Source organism: Sphaerodactylus townsendi, linkage group LG01 (assembly GCF_021028975.2).
Source record: "Sphaerodactylus townsendi isolate TG3544 linkage group LG01, MPM_Stown_v2.3, whole genome shotgun sequence".
Taxonomy (NCBI): Eukaryota; Metazoa; Chordata; class Lepidosauria; order Squamata; family Sphaerodactylidae; genus Sphaerodactylus; species Sphaerodactylus townsendi.
In genome coordinates, this window is record NC_059425.1 from 56,230,376 (window position 1) to 56,258,074 (window position 27,699).

Consider the following 27,699-nt stretch of genomic DNA (forward strand, 5'->3'; position numbering starts at 1 on the left):
CTTCTTGTTGATACAAAATTAAAATCAAACAAATATTTATTATAAGTTGTATACAGATAGGTTAATAAAAACCTCTCAGTTCTGGAATACAAACTGCTAGCTGTAGAAAACATGTAACAATACAACATATATAGCTATTGTCAATATCCAGTCACTAACTAAGACCATTCCTATTTCAGCCTCAAAGGCCTTCCTCAGTTGTCAAAAGCAAACTATTTTCTACTACATACCTACAGAATAAATTTTAATCAGAGTCTGTTGCTGTTATCTCTTACATTGGGTTGTATGATGTAGACATATAAGCCAGGCCATTAATTCCTTCACGTGGTTCCTGCACTCACACAATAATCCTCATAGATGCTATAATCTGATGTAAAATTTCCCAAGTTTCTGGAAATCAGCTAGGGATCTGCAACCCCCAGACGTCTTGAATGCCCAAAGCTTACCACACCCACTGACAACACTGAAAGGGAGAGGAGGCAGGAAGACAAAGAACTGGACTGTCTCACAGTGGTGGGTGTCTAAACCAGAGGAAGGAGGGAAATTAGCAAGACTAAGGAAGGTTACTTAGAAGTTTAGATCTCCCAGTACATAGCACTTTACATCTTTCAGCATCTCCTCAGGAATATTTAACTCCTCCTCCTCTTTGATCCCTGACTAAAAGCTGAAGAATCTGCCTTACCAAGAGCTGCACCTCCCCTTTGAGGCCAGGGGTCTCCCTCTGCCTACCAGCAGCATAATCGAGGGAAAGGAGCATGAACGCTGCGAACAAGCCACCTGTGCTGGCAAATGAGCCTCCTCCACTTCCTAGCAGCAAATGGGGGACAAGAGGTGAAAGGTACCATCTCTTCCGGGCAACTCCACTGTAGAAGGAGCCATCTCTTCCGGGCAATTGAGCCTGTCCCAACTCTTGCAGCTGCCCCTTCTCTGCCCTCCGCCTGGGCACCTGCCTCCCCCCCCCCAAAAAAAATGGCCCTGTTCTTGAACACATGAGAATTAAATGCGTAACAGGACTGAGCCGATAATTGCGCACAGACCAAGGAGACAGACTGAGCCTTCCGCCACGTGCCCCCCAGAGAGAAAAAAATAAATAAACCAAGATCCCCTTCTTCCCCTCCCCCCACCTCCGGTTTCCTGATGCGCAGCCGAGTCCTCCCGTGATTGGATGAGAGACAGCGCGCGGATCCTTTCGCGCATCACATTGGCTGAGAAAATAGCCCAGGCATGAGCCGAGTGGTCACCTGGACGCATGCGAAAGCCGGCTGCTGTCATCACCACCACCGGAGAGAGCCTGAGAAGCGCGTGTCGGGGTTCCACGGCCGTTTCCTTTGTCTCTTCTTCCAACCCCACCGCTGCTGAATTTGGCACTGGGGAGGGAGCAGCGGCCGCTCATTAACAGATGCGGGGGTGGAACTAATGGGCGTGTGAGGCTGCGGTGGGGGGATGCTGAATTTCTCTTGGGAGGGGAGCGCCGGGGGTGGCACCGGTGAAGTCTGGGGTGGCCTTAAGTGGAAGTGGGATAGCACCAAGCGGAAAGGGCTACTGGGTTTGGAGGGACGCAGGCTATCCTAAAGGGGGTAGTGCCTGGTGTGGGGGACAGTGATTCAGGAGTCATTCTCGGTGTGGGTAGTAGAGTTAGAGTGGAAGCCAGATTGCAGCAGAACTTTCTGGGCAATTAAGCATCTGAACTGTGGAGGCAAGGCAGAAAGTGACGTGAAGACTAATCCGGGTGTGGCCATGGGTGGGGAGGGTGCTGACATGGTGGAGGCTGGGGAAGGTGTTGAGGAGGAAGAGGGTGATGAAATAGTGGAGGTAGTACCACAGCCGCTACCCCTTCAGCTGAATGGATACATCCTGGTTAGTGAGCCAGCACCCAGCAGCAGCTCCACACCTCTGATAGCAGTGACTGATGTGGAGGTTGGGGAAAGTTCTGCTCCTTTTCTTAATCTTGAAGAGCTCCCGGAGACTGAGGCTATGCTGTCCTCTACATCTGAGCCAAAGGTGACACCTCGGCTGTCCAAGCGCAGGCTGGTGGTGCTGGCTGTGTTCAGTTTGTACTCCTTGGTGAATGCCTTTCAGTGGATCCAATACAGTATATTGAGCAATGTCTTTGAAGTATACTATGGAGTGTCCTTTGTCCAGATAAACTGGCTTTCCATGGTCTATATGATCGTATATGTGCCCCTCATCTTCCCAGCCACTTGGCTGCTTGACATTCGGGGACTCCGACTCATTGCCTTGCTGGGATCTGGACTCAACAGTTTGGGTGCCTGGATTAAGTGTGCTAGCGTCCAGCGGAACCTGTATCCAGTCACTTTGCTGGGCCAAATTATCTGCTCCATAGCACAAGTCTTTATTTTGGGGCTGCCATCTCACATTGCCTCTGTCTGGTTTGGGCCCAAGGAAGTTTCCACTGCCTGTGCTGTAGCTGTGCTGGGCAATCAGGTGAGTGGTGAAGAACAGAATGGATGATAGTTGGATTGGGAGGGTTGAGGAGGGTGAGGGAAGGATTGCTGTGTCCTTATGTGTTTTGTGGCCAGAATATGTTTGCTAATCAGCTTCATTTGTAGGCAAGATAGGGATGTTTAGTTTTTAAAAAGGAATTGGCAGTTTCCTAGATTTCTCGATGTTATTTTGTGAGATTTGGTGGCAGTAGTCCTACTCACCTTATTTCCTTGTGTTTATCTCTTCTGATTGTTGGAGTTTCATGCTAACCTATGGAACTTCATCTGAAACATTTTAGAAATAACACTGAAAAAAAAACCAGAAGACTGGGCTGAAGCTAGAAATGATTCCATGTCTCTTGCCTTTTGTTTGAAAACCAAATCTAATACTTTGCAATTGAATTTGTCTTGTTTTCATTAATTTATCTGAGAAAGACTGCTCAGTATTTTGGACCTTCAATTGCAGGGTTTTCATTATTTTAGAGCTGGTAAAATAGGGATGCTGTTACAGTTCAAAAGGCTGGTCAAATATCCAGAGAGAGAGAGAGAGAGAGAGTGACTGGGCAAAATCATGCTTATGTGAGGCTTCATTTGTCAGTCTTAAGTTCCCAGATAAAACTGGCACCCACATCTCCTTCATCAGTGTTCTGAGTGTACAATTTCATTTTAATTTGGCAAAATGTCCTCTATGTAAACGTTGTGAGTTCAGACAAATTACTCTACAGGAGAACATTTTTCCCCTTATTTTGTTATCATGTTACCATGCTCTGAAAAACTTGTTCTTGTGCAGGTGTGCATTTGTGTTTTTGTTTTTACAGCTAGGCACAGCGATCGGCTTCCTCTTGCCACCTGTTTTAGTTCCAAACACAGAAGGTAACTTTGATCTCATGGGACGTAACATTAGCATCATGTTCTATGGCACAGCAGCGGTATCAACACTCCTGTTTCTACTAGCAGCTATTGGTATGTAAACTTAACTCGTAAAGAGTTTGAATGTGGTGCAAGGAATGATAAGAGCACAAATTGTGGATGGGCTTGTTAAAATATAGCGTTCTACCAGACAAATGTGAAGTCCAATTCTACCACAATTTCACACGTAGCAATAAGAATCCTAGTCTTATACAAACTGTGCTAGGGTGTTTTTTTGGTGGAGGTGGTAATATTGTATTTAGTAGGGAATGCATATTGAAAATCATGTGCAATAGAATTTCTCAAACTCTGTTTTAAAGCCAGTAAACTAGTGGCTGTCACAAATCCTGTGTTAATTCCACAAGTCAGCTGTCTTTTATATTGTTGTTCTTGTATAAAAATCCTCATGGAGCTGGATCTTGTGCACAGACAGTGCTGGAGAAGAAAAGCTAAAACCTGAATTGAAAATGAGATCTTTCTCTGAGGGGGCAGCTAGAGGCATTGCTGGCACTTCTAGGAAGTTCAGGAGGGACAGAGTTTCTCCACTTCTCATCAAGCCCCTTTCAGCTGCCTGTAGGTGAAAGGGGAAGGTCCATGGCACAGTGATAGAGCCTCTGCTTTGCATGGTGAAAGTCTCTGGTTGATCCCCATTTCCAGCTGAAAGGAGCAGGCAGTAGGTGATGTGAAAGACGTTCACCTGAGATCCTGAAGAACTCTTGCCAGTCACAGTAATAGGCAGTAGTGACCTTGACAGGCTAATGATCTGATTCAATAAAAGGCAGTTTCATGTGTGAGCATACCTTTGCCACGCCTCTTTATTTCAGGGCAAATGTCACAGCCAGACTTCCCCTTCACTCTTATGCATGTTCCGGGGGTAAAAATCAATAAAAGAAAGGGGAGGGTATTTCAGTGAGAAAAATAAAGATAGAAAACTGATGGTTAGAGCTCATACGTGATTGCACCTGGTGGGTAGCAGAATGATACAGAAGTGCTTATTGAGGCTACTATGTGGAGTGAAAAGAGCAGGGAAAGAATTCAGGAGAGGGGGAGGTGGCTGCCTAGGGTTATGTGCAGAAGAAGATGATGGAAAACAGTACGGGGGGGGGGGGAAGCCCATCACATTGAGAGTGCACTGGAGATTTTGAAGGCCCTGAAAATTATCTGTGCAATGCTTATTTTCTAATCAAACCTAAATTGATTTTACTGCTTTAACAATATCAAATGCATCACTTGTAATTTTGCATGAAACTGTATTATTTATCATGTTTAGTTTGCTTCAAGCAAAATTGTGACTACCGGTATATCCAATAAATATACTACGATGAGAGTTGCAAATTGCTGCACCACACCGATGCTAGCTTAGCATATATTTTTTGCCATTTGGGAAGTAGAAAGTGTTGAAACTGGCAAACCAGTATATTAACAGTCTCATACATATTAGTAGCATATATGGGTACTGAGTTACTTAACTGTTGAAAATTGGAGCAGCCGTTTATCTCTATTCCTCTTAAATGAGGGGATGGATATAAGCAGGGGAATACTGATAAAATGTTACAGCAGATGAGATCCTTGAAGCAATAGTACAGTGGATACATTGTAAAGAAAAAATGTATAATGCTTGGCAGCAGAGAAAGTCTGGGAAGAGCCAGAAAGAATAGGTACTGGCAAGAAATGAAGAACAGAATTATTGCTAACTAGAAGGCAGGACACCAGGGCTGCTGCTTGTTTTGATTTGTGCACTCCCCCTCTTTGTCAGACCAGCAACTGTGGCAATCCCGTTCTTTAGATTGGCAAATGACACAGCACTGTGCTGCAGTCTTCTGGGCTCAGGCCAGGGATAGTGTGCAAGTTGGGAGGCATAGGATGTGCAGGAACAATTGCTGTTTACTCAGACAAATTATGCAACTTCATGTGTCCACAACTGCTACATATATACCTCTTGACACCTTTAGACAACTCATTGTAAGTAAAATTAGGATGATGTACTTAAATAGCAGGATAAAATTTGATGTTGTGCTTGTCCTCAAAGTTCAGGTTGTGCTTCATAAGAGGAGTGTTAGCTCCCCTCCCCCAGTTAAGCGAGTGTCAGGTGCTTAGCATCTGATTTCTTGCAGGATCAGATTCTAGCAGCCTGGAAAACCTCATGTGGTCTTAACATGAGAGATAGAAACTATAAAAAATTTAGTAAGGGCAAAGCAGCCAAAGCCAGAACCACAGTCCATGCAGCTGAGGCTAACTCAGGATATAGCTGGGTTCAATAAACCGTCATTTAGATACTGGAAGCCAGTGGTCAGCAAGGAGTCACGAAATAGTTTGTAAGCTGAGAGAGGCAACCAATTGGTTTCTTTCAGGGCTGCATATCCAACTGAATCAAGTCTGGAAACTTTATGGCCTGGGGTAATGTAGTATTTTCTCTGACTACAATCTTGAAAGAGCTCTAAGCAGCAGTCTTGATGGTTCATCAAATTAGAAACCAGCCCCTGAACTGTAGTGCTCAAGCCCATGGAGTCTGATCATAAGCTGCTACCATGTTTCTCCAAAAATTAGACAGTGTCTTATATTAATTTTTGCTCCCAAAGATGTGCTATATCTTATTTTCAGGGGATGTCTTATTTTTCCGCTCCACAGCTGCATGCTCTGGTGTTCAACAGGCATGCTTCCAAACAAAAACTTTGCTATGTCTTACTTTCGGAGGATGTTTTATATTTAGCACTTCAGCAAAACCTCTACTATGTCTACTATTCTCAGGGGTTGTCTTATTTTTGGAGAAACAGAGTATTCAGTGTAGCTTCCAGTAGTAGTTATTCCAGTTCAAGTAACATTTCTTAATTCTTTAGTGTATAATCAATTCAATAACGAGCTTATTTTTTCTCCCTTGGCTTTTAAAGCAGAAAAAGCTTGATATTAGGCTGAAAAAATTAGATGGGAACAGGAGGCATGGTCTATATCCAGCTATGAACAAAGGTAGGCAGTTATGTGCGGCAGCACCTTTGCCCCAGTTGCATGCCAGGCTCAGCAAGTATAAAGGAGGAATGTTTGTGCTCAGGCAGGTAGTTTTGGCTGGGTCATGGCATGTCTGGGGTAGATGAGAGCAATTCTGTCTCTGCCCATGGCAGTCTGACTTGACTAACTGCATCTGTTTTGCTCCCCTGGAATGCAGGTAGGTCCTGGGCATATAACAGTTGATCATAGTTCTCTTTGGAGTGGGTGACTGCCAAGATAACTGTATCTCAGGAGCTGCAAACAAGTTCTGTAATAAACTGATTTGCTCTCTGTGTAAGGCAGTAGGAGTCAGCTATTGTCATTTTACTCGCATGGTATAACCAACAGTCTACTTCAGGAGCTATCTTCTAAATATGGTGGCTAGATTAAAGTTCTGAAATAAGGTCTGCATCAATAGTCAGCTTTTCCTGTGAAGATGGGCACAGAGTGGTATAAGAAATGTATATCTTCCAGTTCCTGTAAATATGATAAGGACTCTTGGTAAACAATTAATGCTCATGCAGGAACTCTCTTCCTGAGGCAGACCTGAACGAACTCCCTCCTCTGCTTCCCTTCAGCATTCCATCCCCCTTTCCCCAGGTGATTGGATGCTGCAGCCGCACTCATGCAGGCTCAGCTGAGTGGCTATTGTTCCCTTCAGGGTCAGGACAACCTCCTGTCTGTCTCTAAACCACAGATGCATCCTAAGTAAGGCCCACTCTTACCCTAGGCTGGCCAGGCTTTGTTGCATGCAAGGACTGCTCAAGCAGAGGGCTCTGTTGATGATACAAGGTAGAACTCTGTCCTGGTCCATCTTTACCATTCCTTTTGCAGGGCTGGTGATATCACAGTATTGAGGGCACTTGTCTGCCTTTTTTGTATCTCATTTCACCCTTCCCCCTCAACTTCCAAGTGTGTGCGCGCTCAGTTCTTGCTTGATTCTTTGGTAACCATCTTATTGGTTCATTCTAAAGTTATCTGGCTCCAACAGGTTCTGCTGCTTCAGGGTTGCTTCTCCTTATCTTGCAGTGCAAGCTAAGAGGAAGGAGAGGCTTGACAACATGCAGCATGTCACATGCATCATGCTGGGATTAATCAAACTATTTCCGAGCAAGAGTAATGTTCCTTTCTTTGACCTATACATCTCCTTTGCACGTATTTGCAAGCATTCTTTAGTTTCAGACATGGCTCAGCAAGTTAGCAATACTATGGTAGCTGAAAGTTTCAGGGACAGTTGCAAGTTAGCTATTTTTCTTTTGCCCTCAGATCTTTGGCCTTGAAGCTCACACTCGTTCAAAGAGTAATCCTTCTGAATTCTGGCATAAATTTATCATTTTAAAACATTTTATGCTGCCTTTCCATCCTATCAGGCTTTCCAAATGTGCACAAAAACATTTGAACAATTAAAAATATTTAAATGTATAAAATAATTCAATAAAAAAAACAATAGCATAATTAGGGAGAAGGGCCAATAACTGTAATTGAAGGTATGCCAAGCAAAACAAAGAAGTCTGTACCTGCTAGTGGAAGACAGATGAATCTCCCTGGGAAGGGGTCCTGAAAATAAGATGTGAAAGACAAAAAGTGCACAGTGAACTCAAGGCAAGCCATATAACTATCTTGCAATAACCTCTGTAAAGGAAATGAATACTTTATAGAAAGCATTGTCATATTTGGTTTGCTTTGGTTCTTAAGCAGTATAAGACACCATATGGATTCCAGTGGGGGTGGGGAATAGCTAGAGTCAATGCAACTTTCAATTCTGTTTCTCACATATAATTCTAAAAAAAATTCTAACTCATGTTCTGGAAGCCCAAAAAGAAATCTGATGGCAGAACTATATTTCAGTGATCATGTTTTTCCTGTATCCCCATTTAATAGTTCAAAACTTTAAAATTATTATGGAAAATGGCTCATGATGATGGCTTAGAATGAGGAGCATAACTAATGTTTGTTCTGCCTCAGTGAGACTCATGTTTCCAAAACATGCCCATCTTGAAGCCTTTTTACTCCAAAGGCCAGACATGAACAGGCCTCCAGCCTTAAGCTACATTGTGAGGAAAATTCCTCACTTCAGTGGATGTTCCTGTGAAGAAATCTTTAAAGAAGGCTTGTATGCCTTTAGCATCTTCAGTACCTATGGCTTCATCTGATCTGACTAGTGTCTTGTCCCTGGTGGCCAAATGGGCAACCTCCAAGTCACCTGTTAAAAATATGATGTTAATATGATGCCAAGGCTCATCGGCAACATATCTATAGTATGATTCTCTGGCCCGTCAGCTGGCTGTCTCCTCATGATGTGACTCACCTGCTTGAGGTTGACAGTCTCCTTGACATCAACCACTAGTCTCTCCATCTAGGCAAATTTACTTTGGCTTTTTATTTTACATTTCTAGCACCATTATAATTGTTAAAATGACTGGTTGCACAGGCAAAGTTCATGAGAAAGATATGCTGAGCCCCAAAATATAACAAAGTTTAGTTTGTTTCACAGTTCTGTCCAATCAGAGCAACATGTCATAGGAATGTGTGGGATATAAAAATTCCCTAAATATCCACCTAAACATTTATGCAGCTGGATGGATTTTAACCCACTGAGTGTGATTTCCTTGTCTCCTTCCTGCCTATGCACCCCAAAATCAACTGCATTTTATGAAGTTTCAAGTTGCTGTGTAGAAGGGGAGGAACAAAAATCACATTCTGTAGATGGAAATCCCTCTTCTGAGTAAACACTATAGTACATCCAAACATAATTTTGTTGTGAAATACGTTTGCCAAATGTATTGAAAAAGGTTTTTGTTTGTGTCTTTTTTCCTCCTAGTATTTAAGGAAAGACCTAAATATCCTCCAAGTCAGTCTCAGGCTGCCCTCTCAGAAGTGTCTCCAGAAGATTACTCCTATAAGCAATCAGTTGTCAACCTCCTCAGAAACATTCCATTTGTGCTTTTGCTGATTAGTTATGGTGAGTGTTCCAACTTGTTAAATTGTCCTGTACAATGTGGCTCAGTTGCCACAAACAAACACAGCTCTGCAGAGGCGTAGCTAGGAAAAATGGAGCCCAGTGCAAAATCTGAGTTTTGTGCCTTCCCCCACCCATGGGTGGCTGCTGTGATGCTGGAATCCACCCCCAAACAGCATCACTTTCAATGGTGTTTAAATGACGGAGCCCAGATTTTCCTTTTAAATACACCTTAAAGGGAGAATCTGGGGTCCCCAGTTAAAACAACATTGAAAGTGATGCTGTTTGGGGGTGGATTCTCCCCACCCCGAAACAGCACCACTTTCAATGTTTAAATTGGGGACCTCAGATTCTCCCTTTAAATCCATGCCGAAGGGGGTGGATTTAAAAGGAGAATCTGGGGGAAGTTGGGGGGTGTCTGCTGTCAGTGGTACAATTGTTAAGCTAGCAGCACCAAAAACTAAGGGTATCTTTAGGAGACTCTCCTGATAATACCACCCAGGTTTGGTGAAGTTTGGTTCAGGGGGTCCAAAGTTATGGACCCTCAAAAGTGCAGCCCCTCAAAAGTGTAGCTAATAGGAGTATTATCTCCCATTGGAAACAATGCGGGATAGGGCACCCCTTTCGGGAGTCCATAACTTTGGAGCCGCTGAACCAAACCTGAGTGGTATCCCAACAAATCCCTGAAATGTTGGTGCTGCTAGCCTAAAAACTGCTCCCTCTGCAGGCCAAAAACTGGAAAAAACACAAAAACCCCCAGAAACGAACCTGAATCTTTCGTGCCCCCCAGGAGCGTGCCCAGTGCAATACACCCCCCCGATCCCCTGGTAGCTATGCCTTTGCAGCTCTAACCCTAATGAATACCAATATTTGAAAGTAAATGATACTTATGATTCATGATTATTACAAAGTAGCTCATAAACAGTTTGCCTAGTGGAAGAAGGTAGGAATGATTTTGCTCAATTTCCTCTCCTCACCAGAGGCCCCTCTTCCCCACAACATTGTGCCTTTGAAATTTCCCTGCTCACTAGCATTAGCTTTTCAGAGGTGGCTGCTGGGGGAAGCGTTAAGAGATGTCTTTCTGCAGTTAACTTTGCATTTGCAATTTGTAAGATTTACCCAGTTTTTTCCTCCTTTCTACAGTGCCCCATGACATTTTGTCCGTAGGGGTATCCTGACCTCATTTTTGGGGTGGGGGTGGGGAAGCAACTGGGGAAAGAAGAAAGTAGGAAAAATCTGTGTCCATGAATACTCTGTTCAAAGTTTGTAAGATCTAACCCAAAGATACTGTGACTCTAAATTCTGTTTGGTTGTTGAGGAGTGCAGTTTATATTGTGTTCTATCTGAAGTTGAGAAAGTAAAGTAACAACAGTACATGTGCTGCCACACTGTTTCCTTTAGAAAACATAAACAATACTGTTCTGCCAGGAAAGTTTGTGAATTGCTCTTAATTGCTTCTAAATTGCTTCTAAAAACCGTAATTTTGCTGTCTCTCACTGTAATGTAAATTAAAAACACTCTAGTAGCCTGGTGACAAATAATTCTTCTAACTTTAATCAAATGGCAAGTTGTTTTTCTTCACAAAAATTAACTTAGCCTGTCTTTTTATCAGAACTGAAGGGTGAATCATAAATGTGAACAGTAGAGATGTGAGAAATACATTATTTCTTAATGTGCGTTCCAAGCCAATAAGTCTGCAGGGGTGTTGGGGTTTTGTGTGTGTGTGTGTGTTCTGATCAGTCTTGCCTGATTTTATTTCAGTAATCATAGCAATGCATTTTATGGTCACATTTCTCTCTGTAGGAATTATGACGGGGGCATTTTATTCAGTTTCAACTCTACTGAATCACATGATATTAGCTCATTATCAGGTAAGTTTACCTAGATCTCTTTTTTTAATGGTTTCTCAGTTAGAGGCTAAATACTAAATGCCACATGCAGATCAAAAAATAACAGTCAATATTTATTTTGAAAACAGATATGTGATATCTCCAAGAAATATAAAAACAGCTTAAAACATTTAGCAGCCTAAAATAAATCTCATAAAGCCATCATCAGACTAGCAGTACACTGTAAAAACAATTTTTAAAAGTTCAACCCTTTCACTGAAAGGTTGGGTAAAAAGAGACATTTCGGCCTGCATTGAGGTGAATAGGGTAAATGCCAGACAAGCAGACAAGCATCAAGGGGAAGGGTGAGGTACCACTATTCAAAAAGCTCTGCCTCTGGTTGCCACTTGCCTCATTTTGGCAGGGCAAAGCTTTTAACGAGGATGCTAATTAGTGGATTGGGCAGCATGCAAGGACATGGTACTTTAAGTGTCTAGGCCTGAGCCATTAAGGCCTTCAAAATAAGATAAACACTGTTACACAGACTTCCCTCCGTGGTACACCTCTGAAGATGCCAGCCACAGATGCAGGCAAAACATTAGGAACAAGATCTGCCAGATCACGGCCACGCAGCCCAGAAAACCCACCAGAACCAGTTGTTAGGTCTCTTTAAAATTAAGAGACAAGGCCCAATGAACCACTGATAGTCATGCTACCATCTTCATGGGCCGTTGAGATTTTTAAAATTGAAAATGGAAGGAAGCAGCTACAGAACTTTGCTTGCTGGCTAGGCTGGCACCACAGCCACTCAGTCTTCAAGCAGCAGAGACCATCTGGATGCTGACAGCTGGTGGAGAATGTCTGCTGAGCTTGACTGCATTTCTGTGAGGTTTCGGCCAGTGTTGTGGGATTCACAGGATCTTTTGGGACACTCCTGATCCCACAAAGCCTTCCAGAGCCACCTGTGACTCCTGTGGCACCAGACCAAGTCTCATAGGAATGCTGGCAGCCCCTGTATCTATTCTCCACTATTCTGCACTATGGACCCAGCCAGCAAAGCAAGTCATGTGGCTGCGGCCTTTCTTTTTTATTTACAAGCAGACCTGAAAGGCTGTTTTGTGGGAGGTGGAGGGCAGCTTGGCAATCAGCTGACCAGCTTGTTCTCTTTTTCATGCTTCTAACTTCCTGAAATCCCAGGAGATAGTTCTTTGTTACTTTCAGTGGCATTTTTTTAATGGCTCAGGTTTAACTGAGTTGAAATGGCTAATTTTAGGTATATTTTTGACGTGGGTATAAGCAGATACACATCATTAATGAGTGGTGCTGTCTTAGTAGATGAGGCAGGAGTGCCAGAGATGTACAACTGAAAAGGGATCTAGTCAATGAAAGAAACACATATCCACTTTAGACTACCCCGTCTGTGACAAGATCTGGTGATGTTTTGTCATGTTATGCGTTTAGCTTCCTTGGCAGTCCAAACTGACTCCTAAAGCAACTCACCAAATGAAATGGTCAGTGTCCCTGGGGGGAGGAGATTTCCAGCTGAACTGGATCTAAGCATGATGTAAGCATCTAAGTATTTGGGTACTTCATGCTTTCCCTCGGATAGCTTCACAAATGGCAGTTGGAAGCTTGAAGGAGGGAAGGTGTTCAGTGTCATTGGGAATTTCCAGTTATTCCATAGTTTACATTTTTCCCCAGTGGAAAACATACTGGATTTATTGCTGAACCAGTATTTGCATGGTAGTCTAACTCACTTTTCCAAACTTCTTCTTCTTAGTAGTAAAGTAAAACCTCTGAAAACAAAAGAGCTGAGCTACCTATAGGAAACCTGGGCGTTTCTACATATTTTTTAATGGAAAAACGGAACAGGGAAAATTAATGTGTTGTTGAAGGCTTTCATGGCCAGATTCAACTGGTTGTGGGTTTTTTGGGCTGTTTGGCCATGGTCTGGTAGATCTTGTTCCTAGCCTTTCACCTGCATCTGTTGCTGGCATCTTCAGAGGTGTATCACAGAGAAAAGTCTGTTACTCCCGTGGCACCAGACCAAAACTCATAGGAATCTGGACACAGTTTCCTGCAGACTTCCCTCTGTGATACACCTCTGAAGACGCCAGCCACAGATGCAGGCAAAACGTTAGGAACAAGATCTACCAGACCATGCCCGGAAAGCCCACAACCAAGAGGGGAAATTAGTCTGCTCAGTCCCTGAGTGTTTGTAGAATTCTGACAGTGGAGATCACAGGACGGGTGAGAAATTTCCAAATTATTTCTCTCCCCCTGGTTCCTCAAGGCCTTCCAGCTGCTTCTTACTTATTTACTGTGGTGTTAATTTTTGCATCACTTGCATAGGTCATGTGTTTCTCATTATTTTGCTATGGATTATTGATTAAAGCATCTGATTTATCTTTGTTTTAAATTCTGTAAACTTCAAATGATCACAAATCCTTTACTATTAGCTGCCAATGTCATGCATTTCATGTTTCTTTAAGTTTCTGAGCTGGGTATGATGTGTATGGGTGTAAAAGTTTAGTAACTCTAGTAAATGGAGCTTATAAATACTTCCATAATCATATTATTCTAAGGGAGAAGAAGTGAATGCTGGGAGAATTGGTCTGACACTTGTAGTAGCCGGAATGGTTGGTTCAATTATTTGTGGTTTGTGGCTAGATTACACCAAGACATACAAGTAAGTGAATAACAATGTGAATTCTAAAGTATATTTCTGTTAATTGCTATATTTACAAAGTAAAGGATTAAGTGGGTTGGGCAGCAAATAAAATACAGTTCTGGTAAATTTCCCAGTAATCCGCTGCAGGTTTCAAAGGATTTCTTGCCACACTGTTGCGATTGCTGGAGTGGCAGTGGATTACAGGCTGAGCAAGCTGAGAGGAAGGGATGCGTAAATGTCAAAAGTTCATTGAATTGCAAAATGTGCAATCTGAGCTGGCTTTCTAAACAGTTTTCTCAGGGAAAATAGTGTGGAAGTGTTTAGCACAGTGAAGACCTGGTATCTGGAAAGCAACAATGCCTGCTACTTGTTAACTTTGGGGGCTAGAACTGATTTTGCTGCAAGGTTGGCACTATATAGTGCAATGGTGGCGAACCTTTGGCACTCCAGATGTTATGGACTACAATTCCCAATTGGCCATGCTGGCAGGGGCTGATGGGAATTGTAGTCCATAACATCTGGAGTGCCAAAGGTTCGCCACCACGGATATAGTGAGATTTCAAGAATGTATCTAATAATACATGAAGTTCTTGGGCAAGGAAACCAGTGTGAGTTTCTTACTGAACGGCACTATAGACATGTATTTGAACTGCATAAAGTACCTAATGACTGTGGTTGCAACAAGAGATAATTCTGACAGAAGTTATATTTGATAAAATTGTGCTTTCTGTATTTGTATATTTTAGGCAGACTACATTAATTGTCTACATCCTCTCATTTGCTGGGATGGTTGTGTTTACATTTACCTTGGACTGTGAACGCCTTGTAGTGGTATTTGTGACTGGTGGAGTCCTTGGGTAAGGGTACACAAATCTTCATATCTTTTAGATACTACATCAGGATGTCTTAAGTGAGGTCTTATTATAGTGCCTTTGTAATACTTTATGGTTTTACATTTTCTTATGGAAGAGCATAGCTTTTCAGAAGTGCCTCATGAATCTGGTGGATATAATTGGAAAATATGTTGTAGATAAACATAAGAACCCCTGTGCTGGATCTGACAAATGGCTTCCCATTTGCCACAGGGGCTGACCAGCTACCTCAAAAGGTCCACAATTGGGTTACAGAGATGAAAACTTCCCGATACTGGAGGTTCACTCAGTCATCCTGACTAATAACTTTTAGTGGCTCTTCTAAAGCCATCTAAGTTATTGGGCATGATCACATCCCATATTCCACAGTCTAGTTGTATATTTTGTAAAGTGCTTTCCTTTGCCTATCCTAAATTTGCTAGGTCATTAAAGTCATTGAGTGCCCCTGAATTATAGTGCTTTGGTAGAAAGACAAAGTTCCTTTTAGCCACTTTGTTCATACTATGCATAATTTTATAAAACTCCACATTGTATTCTCTCATCCTATGTTCATTTTTCTTTCTTTCCTAATAATCCTTAGCAAAAATGCCTTAAAGGGAGGAAACATATTCATTGAGTCCCTTAAATATTTGTTCCACTTACCTTACTGTCAATTTATAGTTGCTCTGCCAGAGTTTGTGTTCCTCCTTGTTTTTCTCATTTGGGCAAAAATTCCCTTCTTACAAGAAATTTTCAAGTATTTTCCAGCTTCCTTGAATTTGCTGGTTAACCATACTAGTGGCCTCTTAGATTAGAATTAGTACTTTCAATATGATTATAAATTAGTTGGGAGTCATTGCATTCAACACAGGCCATTTACGCATGCATGGTCTCCTTCCTTTTGGGTTTGCTTCTCGGTTATGCACACATTTCCCCCTTGTCAGCCGTCACCGTGCCATCAGATCAGAGAATCCTTGCAGTTTCTAAATGCTTTTGAAGTGAAACTTTTTTCTCTCTTTTTAGGGAAAGCAAAGAAGTTCATCATGCATTAAACTTTCCTCAGGTTTTCTCCCTCCTTCCTGCCTGCACACACCCTCGTAGTTCCGCCCACTCTTTGGGTAGCCATTTCAGGGTGATCAGAAGGACTTCTTTTTTATTTTCACAATAAAAGTCTATCACTGGAGCAGTGAGTCCAGTGAAATTGACAAGGCTGGGTTAACAAAGCTCTTGCTCGCCTTCTTCATCTCTCCCTACCCCCAGCTGACACTGCCTTCTTTCTTCCCTTCCTCCCCTCCCTAGCCTCCTCCAAGACAAGTTTTTATTGATCAGCATGGCCACCTAGTTTAATTGAGGCAGATCTGTGAATTAATACTAGACCAAAGATGGTAGCAACAACAACAAAAAGGTAGTAGGCAACATCCCCAAAAGGAAGTTGCATGGAAACAAGAAAGTGGATGGGTAAGTAAGATGATGGATCAACTCGAATAGGGATACTTTGCAGGAGGTAAACTGTAAACAAAAAAGTGTGTTCCCCCCCCCCCCCAAATGGTGTGAACAGGAAAATCCCACTTAGAAGCAAAGTTAGAGAACTGATTGCTTCTCAGCTGCGGGAGAAGTAATGCATGCATAAATGGCCACCATCTTTGTAACAACTACTGCTAATAACTAATAAACTAAACTAATTTGAGCTTTGGATTTTACTGGCAGCTTCTTCATGACTGGGTACCTCCCACTTGGTTTTGAATTTGCTGCAGAAATTACATACCCAGAGTCAGAAGGCACTTCATCAGGGCTTCTGAATGCTTCCGCACAGGTAAATGAGTGAATGTTTTACAAAATGAAGCTACTACAATACTTGGTTCTGAACCTGGGGTAGAATATTTCTACTTCTTAGAAATCTTGTAGATACGTGACTGAGTGGTGGTTCAGCATAACGAGAGAAAACTTAAATGTAGGACTTTTTGAAACTTACAGTCAGCTCATTGTTAGAGAGAACTTTTCTTAGCCTGCAGCGTACACACTGAAACCACATTGGTGCAATTTGAAATCGCACAGGCACAGCAAGATACGGTTTTGAAGGTGGGGGGCAAATATTCCATCAAGCACTGGATCAGATAGGCTTTTCCCACACAACACAAATAAAACATCTTCAGGATGGAAAAAATAAATGTTTTGGGGAGGAATTCTGCACAGCTTGTTTCCCAAAATGTTTTGAAAACGATCTACTTCAGCCCCAAACAGGCTTTTTTGGAAACTCTAAACTAGTAATCTTTTTTCCTGAAACTATTTCAAAATGTTTCCTGCTTGCTATGTGGAGAGCAAGAAATGTTTTATTTGATTAGTTTAAAACTCTCACTCCCATTTTCTTTGCCACTGGCACTGCCACTTCAGGATTCTCAATGCTGTCTGCCATTTGCTGAATATTTTCCACAGGCATTTCCTCTGCTGGCATCACAGCTGTCTTTCATTTCAGTTATTTAAGTACATGAATAAACCCAGTATTGCCTGCCAATTATGGAGACATGTCATTTCCCCCTTTGTGTGCGTGTGTGCTTTAAGCATCTTTGGAGCTACAGAGACAGGATATGAGAATCAGCAATACGCACAGATTTTGAGATTCTGTGGCTTCAAAGTTACCTCACAGAAAAAAAATTTAAATGGAGAGAACCATTGTTGCTGGAAATGCTTTATTTTCCTGCGCTACGCAGACCAAAAAAGCCGAAACAGTTGTTTTTAAAACATTTACAAAATGTTTTAAATGTTCTGTGCAGAAAAAGCCACAATATGAAGGCACCACAAAAGTCAGTTCTGCCTTCAGTCATAGATTCCATAAAAGCCTATTAATGAGGTGTAGAAGAAAACAAGTCCTTGTGTGACACTTAGCAACTAACTGTGGTATTTGTACATAGGATGTCAGCAGTTAAACTATATCAAGACAGGTAGCCAGACTCTTAGAATAGAAATCACACAGGTTTTATCTAATGTGCTTCCCTGTGGGTGAGCTGGATATTCTGGACACGGCAATAATTTGGTTTTGAAATAGTGGTACAGGTGTTTGGGACCTTGGATGGGAGAACTTACAACTGCTTACGGACCACGTGTAGGAAACATTTTTCTCTGTGCATGGATGTTTGTAGGCATCATTTTAACAGGTAACACCTTGATTCATGTCTGAACTTTTTTTTTTTTACTGCAATAATAATAATGGTACTCTTTCTCCCCAAGGTCTGGGCAATGTCTAATTAAAAGCTAATCTGTTATTGCTGAAGGCTTTCATGGCCAGATTCAACTGGCTGTTGTGGGTTTTCCAGGCTGTGTGGCCATGGTCTGGTAGGTCTTGTTCCTAACATTTTGCCTGCATCTGTGGCTGGCATCCTCAGAGGTGTATCACAGAGGGATGTCTGTTACACGCTGACCAGACCACGGCCAGACAGCCCTGAAAAACCACAACTACTAGTTAATCTGTTAGTGAAGGAACGTAAAGACAAAAGTACACTGTGTCAGCAGTTAGGAGTGAATAAAATTGATAAGGGTCTGCTGCAGTAAGTGTTTTATTTCAGCTGTAATTTGGCCGAAAAATGCGGGGCTTTTTGTGGGGGTAGGTGGCCTATGTGTTTCTGTAACCTTCAGGTAATAGCATCTACCCCAGTAGGTTTCTTTGGCTTCCATTTTGTGTGGGTAGTTCTCAATGGTAGAAATGGAGGCTGATATTTTTTGAATTGCCTCTTCAGTATAACTGCACAGCAACACTAAGGTGACGGCCAAAAGAGGAAAAAAAGGGAGAAGGGTTATTCTTCTGCCTCACAGATGACAACTCACCACCAAGGACGTAGGTAAGGGGGGGTTTCTTGGGTTCAAACCCCCCCCCCCAATTTTAGGCCAGCAGCACCAAAATTTCAGGGATTTTTTGGGAGACTCTCCTGAGGAGGTTTGTTTCAGGGGGTCCAAAGTTATGGACTCCCAAAGGGGATGCCCCCATCCCCCATTGTTTCCAATGGGAACTAACAGAACATGGGGGCTACACTTTTGAGGGTCCATAACTTTGGACCCCCTGAACCAAACTTCACCAAACTTGGGTGGTATCATCAGGAGAATCTCCTAAAGATACCCTGAAAGTTTGATGATGCTAACTTAACAATTGCACCCCTGACAGCAATCACCCCCCCCCACTCCTATTCTCCTTTTAAATCCACCCCCTTCAGCATGGATTTAAAGGGAGAATCTGAGGTCCCTAGTTTAAACATTGAAAGTGATTCTGTTTCAGGGTGGGGGAATAATCCACCCCAAAACAGCATCACTTTCAATGTTGTTTTAACTGGGGACTCCAGACTCTCCCTTTAAGGTGTATTTAAAAGGAAAATCTGGGCTCCGTCATTTAAACACCATTGAAAGTGATGCTGTTTGGGGGTGGATGCCAGCATCACAGCGGCCACCCATGACCCCCCCCCCCCAGCAAAACTCAGATTTTGCACTGGGCTCCATCTTCCCTAGCTATGCCTCTACCCAGAGGGGAGGGCAGAAAGGAGTGCCAGCTGCCGGCTGGGAGCCCAGGTGGTGGTGGTGGGGGGGCGGGTCGGCAGGGCAGGGGAGTCTGCCATCCCTGGCCTCAGAGAGGTGATTTTATAAGCACTGAGGCTGGGGGCAGGGCTTGGGAAGGTGTGGTCACACCCCAGGGACAGGTGGGGGCGTGGCCACACCCCTGAACATCCCCATAAAAAATCGATACCTATGTCCCTGCTCACCACCATTAGGAATAATTCATTTTCAGCAGTAGCATGTGGAATAGATGCAACTGAAGAGCCAAGAGAAAAAGTGATGTAGGGAATGGAGGCATGCAGAATGATTTCAAAGAAAACATTTCCAATACACAAGGTTTGATCACTGGAAAAATCTGTGCTAAGATGAGCATGTGGAAAAGGCCTATGTTTCCCCTTCCCATATAACATATTCTACAAATTGCTTTCACTGAGTTCAGTAATGCATTTATTCAATCTGACAAGCTGACACATGGAGAACTGGTAAGTTGTTCTGACCAGAAAGATCCGAGGCCACCCATGGAGAGTATGGTTTCTACCCCCTTTCTTCTCCTTACCGAAGTGCCAACGTAATAAACATCTTCTGGTGTCCAGAACCATATTCACACACACCCATTTATTGGTCTGAAGTTGTTCTGAACAGTGTTTGTAGGTTCAAAATGGCTGGTGTGAGCACAAATACAGTCCTGGGTGCAAATATTTGCTGATGTGAATGTATTTTATATGCTGTGTTTTGTTCTGTTTTAGCTTTTATCAAGTCAGATTTGCGAAGACACAGTGTGAATTCAGGGATTATGAATTCTAACATTAAATCTGTAAGTAGTCTTTGCTGGCATGATTATTTATCAGTATCTGAAGCATGACATAAGACTATTGAACACATCAGTATTGCATCTTTGGTTGCTCTGATGGAGTAGAAGATTACACTAAGTTAAGCTTGCGCTAGTTAATGAAATAAAAGGAAAGTTGAGTAACATTTTAGAGTTTGTAGTGTATTTCTCATAGGTGCTGGCATCCTCTTATTTCCCTTCATATGATGTTTCCTTTAAAATACTTTAAATAAAATTACTTGTCACTGTTATATTCTGTAATGGCATCTCTATATATTCTATAATCTGTATTCACACACACACAAAGCTACCTTCTATTGAATTAGACCGTTTGGTCCAACGAAGTCAGTATTGACTACTCAGACTGCCAGCAACTTTCCAAGGTCCCAGGGAAGTCTTTCTCATCACCCTTATTCTGAAGAGTCTACACTGTCTTCTGATGTGCTATCAGACTCAATTCAAAGTTCCAGTGTTAACCTATAAAGCCCTATAGGGCTTTGGTCCTGGATACCAGAGAGGGAGCATCCACCCATATATTCCTGTCCAGGAGCTGAGATCAGAGGGGAAGGCCCGTTTGGCTGTCCTGCCCCTTCAGAGGTGGGGGGGGGCATGACCCAGAGACCCTTCTCTACACTGGGAATGCCCTTCCTCCAGAGGTTCACCAGGCACCTATTCTGTTGGGGTTTGGCGCCTGGCGAAGACTGTTCTCTTCTCCTGGGTGTTTGGCTGACCCCCCCCTCCCTGGGAGGACCCCCCCTGAGATGTCTGTACATATCTCTCTTTTTTGTGTGTGGCGGGGAGGGATGCGGGAGATTTTTAGGTTGTGTCTGGATTTTTAGAATAGGTTTTTTATTGTGGTTTTACTGCCATGATTTTAATGTTGTATGTTTTTATTGTGACCTACATTGAGACTATGATAAAGGGCAGGTAATGAATGTAAATAGAAATAGAAATCCATGCAATTGAGCTACATACAGACAGTAGGAATCTGAAAAGTCAATAGTGGTGATTTTTAAAAGCCTAAATAGTTGAAGTTAAAAGGGAGGGGGGATCTCAAAAAAGATCTTGTGATGCTGCACTGTGCAAGCTCAGCTAATGTTGCCTAACAACCCCCCACCCCCAAACAATGCCAGGGCAGGCAAGAGAGAGGGCAACAGATGAGGGCTGTGTCTGGGAAGAGAAACAGGCAGCTGCCAGGAGGAGGCTGCTGCTGTGGGGAGACACTGGGCAGAGGAAAGCAGGGGAGCTGGTTGTCAGTGGCACTGGCAGGGTCGCTGCTGCTGTGTAGGTGTGTGGGCAAGTGGGGCAACAGAGGAAGCAGCAGCAGTACTGTCTAGAGGACAGTAGCAGAGTAGGCTTTCTGCTCCAGACTTCCCCAGTCTCTTGCTGCTGGGTGGCTGGGGGAGAGAGGCTTGGGACACAAGCTGCCTTTGCTTGCAGCTTCTTCTCTCTCACTGGCCATCTGACTGTAGGGGTGGAGGGAGAAGCAGGTTTGGTACACTTTTTGTTCAGGCCAGTCTCAGATCCTCCTCCCCATCACAAGGCCAGTAGCGGGAGTTTATATCACAGTGGTGATCGCAGGGTCCAGCTGAGGTGGGGAGAATGGAGCTTCCACTCCCTTGTGAGCCTATGCAGGTCCTTGCTTGTATGTATCTGTCAATAGCAATACAAGTTTGGGGATGGAATGACTGCTAATTCACTAGTAAAGATATGGATGCTTGTGTGATATGGATGCTTGTGTGCATATGCACTTAACAATTTGTAATTCAAAGGTAAAGAATGTTTCCTCCATGCCATTTTTCACTAAACTTATTTTATAAAGCTATAATTGGTGTATCCTCCCAGTGCCTTGAATTAGTTCCATGGCAACTTTGGGAATTGTTGATTGTAATTATTGTAATCATTTATCATTTTGATTTCCCACACAGGAGTCAGCTGAGAGCCCAGTAGAAAATGAACAGAGTAAAACTACATCACAAAGCCCATCCAGCTCAAGAATTTGAAACTTGAGATGTGTGGAGACTCATGAGGATCATGTTACACCAGGCAGAAGCAACATGATAAGTAATTGTGAGGATTTTATGTCTGCAAATAATAAGGAATTCCTGACTGGTGATAATCATGCAGTAAACTGTAGATGAACTTGTAAACTCCAGGTGAACACAAGGACATGCAATCTGTGGATGACACATTTTAACTTTGCTGTTATTTATATTTGTAACCTTTTTTTATTAAAAAAGTTGCACTAGCAAGAGTTTCTGAATTTTGACATTCCATTTCTAGAAACTTTGAGAAAGGACAGTAAAACCAGATGAATGCTATGACAGGACCAAGAGGTTGTAAAGAAAGTTGGCACAATTAGCTGATCTACAAACCCCGTTCTGTATGTTCAAAGTGTGCACAGAACAGACAGGTATAAATGAAAGGGGTTTGGGATTATTTTTTACTATAAATATAATGATATTTTTAAACAGCTCCTTCTATAAGAGGAGCATTGCTTGTAGCACCACTCACTGTATAAGAACACACTTTGAATGTGTTGTACTGTGAACTGTGCTTGCCACTTCTGTTGGTTTTGAAACAGCTATAATTTCTGAAACCTTTTTGTATCCAACCACTGATCAGGAAGCTGCACAAACTCTTAATATTTCTTAGAAATATTTGACAGCTTATAGATGTGTGAAAATAAAATAAAAGCATGGGGTTTTTTTAATCTCCAGGTCTCTTAGAGCTTCATCTATCCTTTTTTCTCCTTTGATTTCTAAAAATGAGGAACAGACATTATTTGTAGTATGTGATTAGCCAAAACAAAAACCACAAAAACCGCCATCTCTTACAGAGTTGCCTGTCTGTTTTCTCTTGCGTTGTTACTTGTGTGTTTAAATTATCAGCGCAGTGTAGGAAGGAAGCTGGGACAAGAATACTGTAAGAATATAAACTGGGCTCTGTCAGATAATCAGAAGGCAAGCAGGTTTACAAGAATACTGTGCCTTTTCCAACTGAATGATGTAAAGCATGATTGTTTAGTCTTACGTGTGCCCTCTTTAGTTTTTAAAGGAAAATGCTGTTGTATATGTTCAGTTTGCTATTTTGATAGAAACATGTCCTTGTTATCTGTCTCTGTGTAAATGTTAATAGAAAATGTTTAAATGTATTACTGTATCACTTGAATACAACTTGCCTGGAAGTAAATAATGGTTAGCTTTAAATGGAAGATGAAAATGCTGCTTTTTCTGAGCCCAATGATGCTTCTAGTCTGATTATCAAATACATCCAAAATATTTCAGTAGCATTCTGATATGTTAACCTTAGTAGGGAAGTAAGTCTCATGACAGTAAATATATCTTATTTCTCCAACACTTTTGTTTTGAATTCAATGGGTAGGAATCATTATCTAGGTAAAACCTGCTTGAGCCATGGGACAAAGGATAGAAATATATATAGAAATAGATAACAGTGTTTTAAAATCACTTCATTGGGAGAAATTAACAAACATAACTGACAATTCCATCAACACCAGTAGGAATTAGGTTCTTAACGTGAGCTGGATCATCATCTGTAGCTTTGAGAAAATGAAGGAATGAAGAACGAAGTACTGAAACACATTAGTTGTACAAAAAGTGCTAGTATCTTCCATTATATTTTACAATAAATATTTTAGTTTTTACTACGGTAATACCTCACAGTCTCTCAGTAGGATAGCTAGTATAGCTGCCCAGAATGCCAAGCATCCTTTTGACTATTGTTTCCTCAATAAACTGGGAGAGAAGGTGATTCTAGCCATGCTGTTCCCTGTGTGCTATTATGCCCCTCTTTTTAAAAAGTCATAATAATTTACAAATAAGATATGTTTATAGTGCATATTAAGCAGAGCAATTCCACCACTTTTCTGATTCCATTTTGGACAGCCTTGTAGAGTCAAACAAAAAATTGGGGCAGGAGATGTTCCCATAGGTGATCCTAGATGATCATCATAGAGCATCTCTTGATTCTTGTTTTGATTAAAAGCAAAGGGGCTGTTCCAGATTTGGGCAGCTGACCAGGTCTATCACTCGTTAGAGATATGTAATTGATATGATGAGATTAATGCCGTGTTTTGAATAGGGAAGAAACTGAGCCTTGTTACTGCATAGATTTCATTTTCATTTCATTTCACTTTGTATTTATACCCCGCCCTATCCCCGAAGGACTCAGGGTGGCTAACAACATAATAAACAGATACGTTCTAGCAATATAACACTGATGAATTACATACAACTAAAATAGAACCAGATTGCAGATGGAGACTTAACATTTCAAACTAAACAACTTCAGAGAACAATAACAGCAGCATTTGCAGCACATTAATGTATACCACTAAATCTATAATATCCAAGACATTAATCATAAGTTAATACATTAGCAGTAATACATAACAATATAGCAATAATCCAATAACATCAGAATAACAGTATATAACAAATCAAATATATAGATACATTTACAACCATATGTTTCCAACCCATCAATACATTAACTCCACAATAATACATAACAATCAACTAATGCAACAACAAGTAATACATTAAACAGTGCTATTAAATCATTAGCAATACTGAAGCTACCCCACAATAGACTATACTGCTGCAAAACCTAAAAGAACTACCTAGTTAAAGGGTTTGGCTACTCTACACCTAGCAATGTACAAAAGAATAACTACAGTCCCTAGCCAAATACAGGGTAAACAGACTAATTCACAAGTACAAAACTAACAACTAACTACTAATTAACCACTCCTATATGCCATTAAAGGTTAAAATGAAATGAAATTAACCACTCCTAGTAGCCTATATTCCTAATGTGAACTACATTAAGCAAGGGCTGACAAAGAGTAATGATGAAAAAACTCAGCACAAAAGAGGCCAACGTCTCTTCTCCCTCAACCAAACTGTCAGGGATTCCTGCCATCATCCCCTGTAATTTATTCCATTGCTGGCAATCTCCGCTATTATTGAAGGTCCAAGTTTATTTCTGAGGGAAAACCTCTGCCACCGGTTCCCCACCGCTCAGCTCCTTGTTCCTTGGTGTAACAGAGGTTAATAGAAACCTCTGTTGCACCTCCTACTGGTGAGATGAGATGGTTAACTCTAGTGCACCTCCTGTTGGTGAGATGAGATTGTTAACTCTAGTTTGTCACCATAATAGATTGGGAACAAATTTTGTTGTGGTCTGTGTATTACCAGAGTTGGGTTATGCAACTCTTCAAATGCATCCATAGAATTTTGTAGAGCTGTAGTCAACTAGGAAGATAAATTCTTTGTATGTACTCTGAAGTGCTACTCAGTTCTCTGCTGACTGCTATGAAAACCACTTCTCTGAGACTTGTTTTTTTAGTTTGACCTTTTTTGAGTAATTGTTGTTTTTTATTTATGTGACCTTTCCATGATAGAAATCTTGGGTAGAGAGTATGTTGTCCACTCTGGGTAGATGTGTTATTATTGTTTGCTTTGGAGAGTAACGCTATGCAAAATATTGTAAATTTTTGGCATGAAGAAAGCTGGTAGGAATAATTCTTCCAGACTTTGTGCCTCCCTTCTGGAATGAACTATGCTTGCAGCTTTCTCTGGCTTAGGCCGCTTCTACATGGCCCAAAGACAGCACCTTAGGGATGGTAAAAACAGCGTCCCTCAGCAGCAGTGCCTGTGCTCACCCCCGCAAATGGCACGAAAACACTGTTTTCAAAACCCGCTCCATGAGCATGTTTTTTGAAAAGTGGCGTCTTCCTGCCTGCGCAGTGTGAAGGGCACTGGCGTGAAAGCACCACTTTTGGTGCACTGCCTGTTTGCGTGTGTTGTTGGTCAGAGGGCAGCATGGGCATGTCACTTCCTCCCTCTGGAGCCTCAGAGGGAAGACAAGGTAAACAACACACGCAGACCAGAGGCGGCTCCATGCAGAGCTGCCCCTGCGGTTTGCAGCAGCTTCAGCACAGCCTGCATGAGACCGTTTGCACAGCCTCATGCCTCCACCAGCATTAATTATGCCAGTGGACAGTTGCTTCTGCCACTGTGCAGAAACGGCCGTATATAGGTAAACATGACATGTTCTTCAAGGATCCCCCCATCAGTCTTCATTCTAGCACTGCTGCTTTATTTTGCTAACCCTATTGCCAAATTCCAATGCCGCTAAATTCCAAAAAAACCCAGAATTGCTGCTGAGTCTGAGTTCTTCAGATGTATTGGCTAATGGCCTTCTGATGAACCAAAGCCTCTCCCACGACCAAGAGTAAAGAAACAGCCTTCAGACCTGTCCTGTGTTTTTACAGTTTTAGGCTTGGATTCTACCTCTGAGATCTCAGAATGTTATTCTGTCTATACCAGTTTCTACAGCTGCTTAGGTTGCCGAGTCTTCACCACGGGACCTGGTCAACCGAAATCTTTCGAATGCATAAAGAGAAAATGGTGCTTACAGCTGTCTCCTCTTTTTACTTTATCCAGGATGGAAACATCTCCATTTTCTTTCCGGAATCTAAAGATGGTAGCTAGCATATTCTCTGTGCCCCCTTCTTCTGTCCACAGGGGAAAATATTTTTTATTAAAGTGATAGCTTTTTTCCTTGTCTTGGGACACAGCAAAAGACAAATGCATTTCTGTACAAAGGCAGTCTAATTAGGATGCTTATGCTTTCTGTTACTAGTTGGCCTTTCCACTTGCACTCACAAACATTAAGAACCATTCTGCTAGATTGTCCTTATATTTTATGGATGGATTTCAAGGGAACTTTGCAAAGCTACCATTTCCGAAGTATTATGCCCTGGCTACGTGAGATTGTAGTGTTGCTGTGTTTGGAGAATGGCCATTTCCCAGAGCCTGAGTCCCAGGCTCTAGATGTGTTGGCCTTCTAGCCAACCAATTATGCACTAGGGTATGCAGGTACAGAACCAGGTATGGCTGGTATGTATAGGTCTAAGTATTATGAATGTTTAATGTATGCACTGTTAAGCTTATGTCAAAGTCCAGGTATTTTTCTCAAGATCATGTTCTTATGATTGCTACCAATAAGAAAAGATCTTTTAAAGGTGTTCACTATTTGAACTTCCTGGTACTGGAACATTTCATAGGGCTCTTGCTTCAAGACTAGCTGTATAAGCTTAGGAGAGCCATTACTAGGTTTCTGTCATTTTCAGCCTATCTTTAGCATGGCCTTCAAAGTTTGAGAGATGAGTTCCTTTGAGCTTTCAGTTTGTCACAAGTAAACGATAATCCTGTTAAAACAATTTTTTTTGTCTTTGTCTCATTGCCAGGTTTACCTTTGCAGTATACCAACTACGTTTGACAAAGCAGAAAAATACCTCGAAAAATAGTATTCTTTTTTTTTAAAGGCTTAATTGTAGCAAAGACTAAGGCTATGAATGCTCTAAAATAAGGCTTCAGGTATATTTTGGCATTGTCTAGTCGATATGAATTCGAAGTAAATTTTGTTTAGTGAGACAATGCTGACTACATTATTTAAATAATTTCAGATTAGCTGGAAGTTAATGATATTTTTCAATACCACGTTATAAAGGGAGACCTTGCGTATGTCACCCTTAATTCCTTAGTTGGGATCCAAAGTGCTGATTAAACTCAGGCAAGTGGTTTTGTGCAAACTTATGTGATTCTGGATGATTAACTGTGTTGGACATTTATTTTGAATTAAAAAGTTGGATAAAAA

General features: G+C 41.9%; 1 protein-coding gene across 1 annotated transcript; it reads left to right on the forward strand.

Annotated features, from left to right (window-relative positions):
* The first annotated feature begins 1,192 nt into the window (after positions 1 to 1,192).
* FLVCR1 (FLVCR heme transporter 1) lies at positions 1,193 to 27,699 on the forward strand. Its single transcript, XM_048490146.1, is given in 11 exon segments — positions 1,193 to 2,445; positions 3,263 to 3,407; positions 9,157 to 9,297; positions 11,098 to 11,165; positions 13,709 to 13,812; positions 14,541 to 14,651; positions 16,353 to 16,458; positions 17,697 to 17,710; positions 17,712 to 17,797; positions 19,928 to 19,995; positions 21,939 to 27,699. Coding segments are annotated over 11 exon segments (1,626 nt in total). The 5' UTR covers positions 1,193 to 1,737; the 3' UTR covers positions 22,014 to 27,699.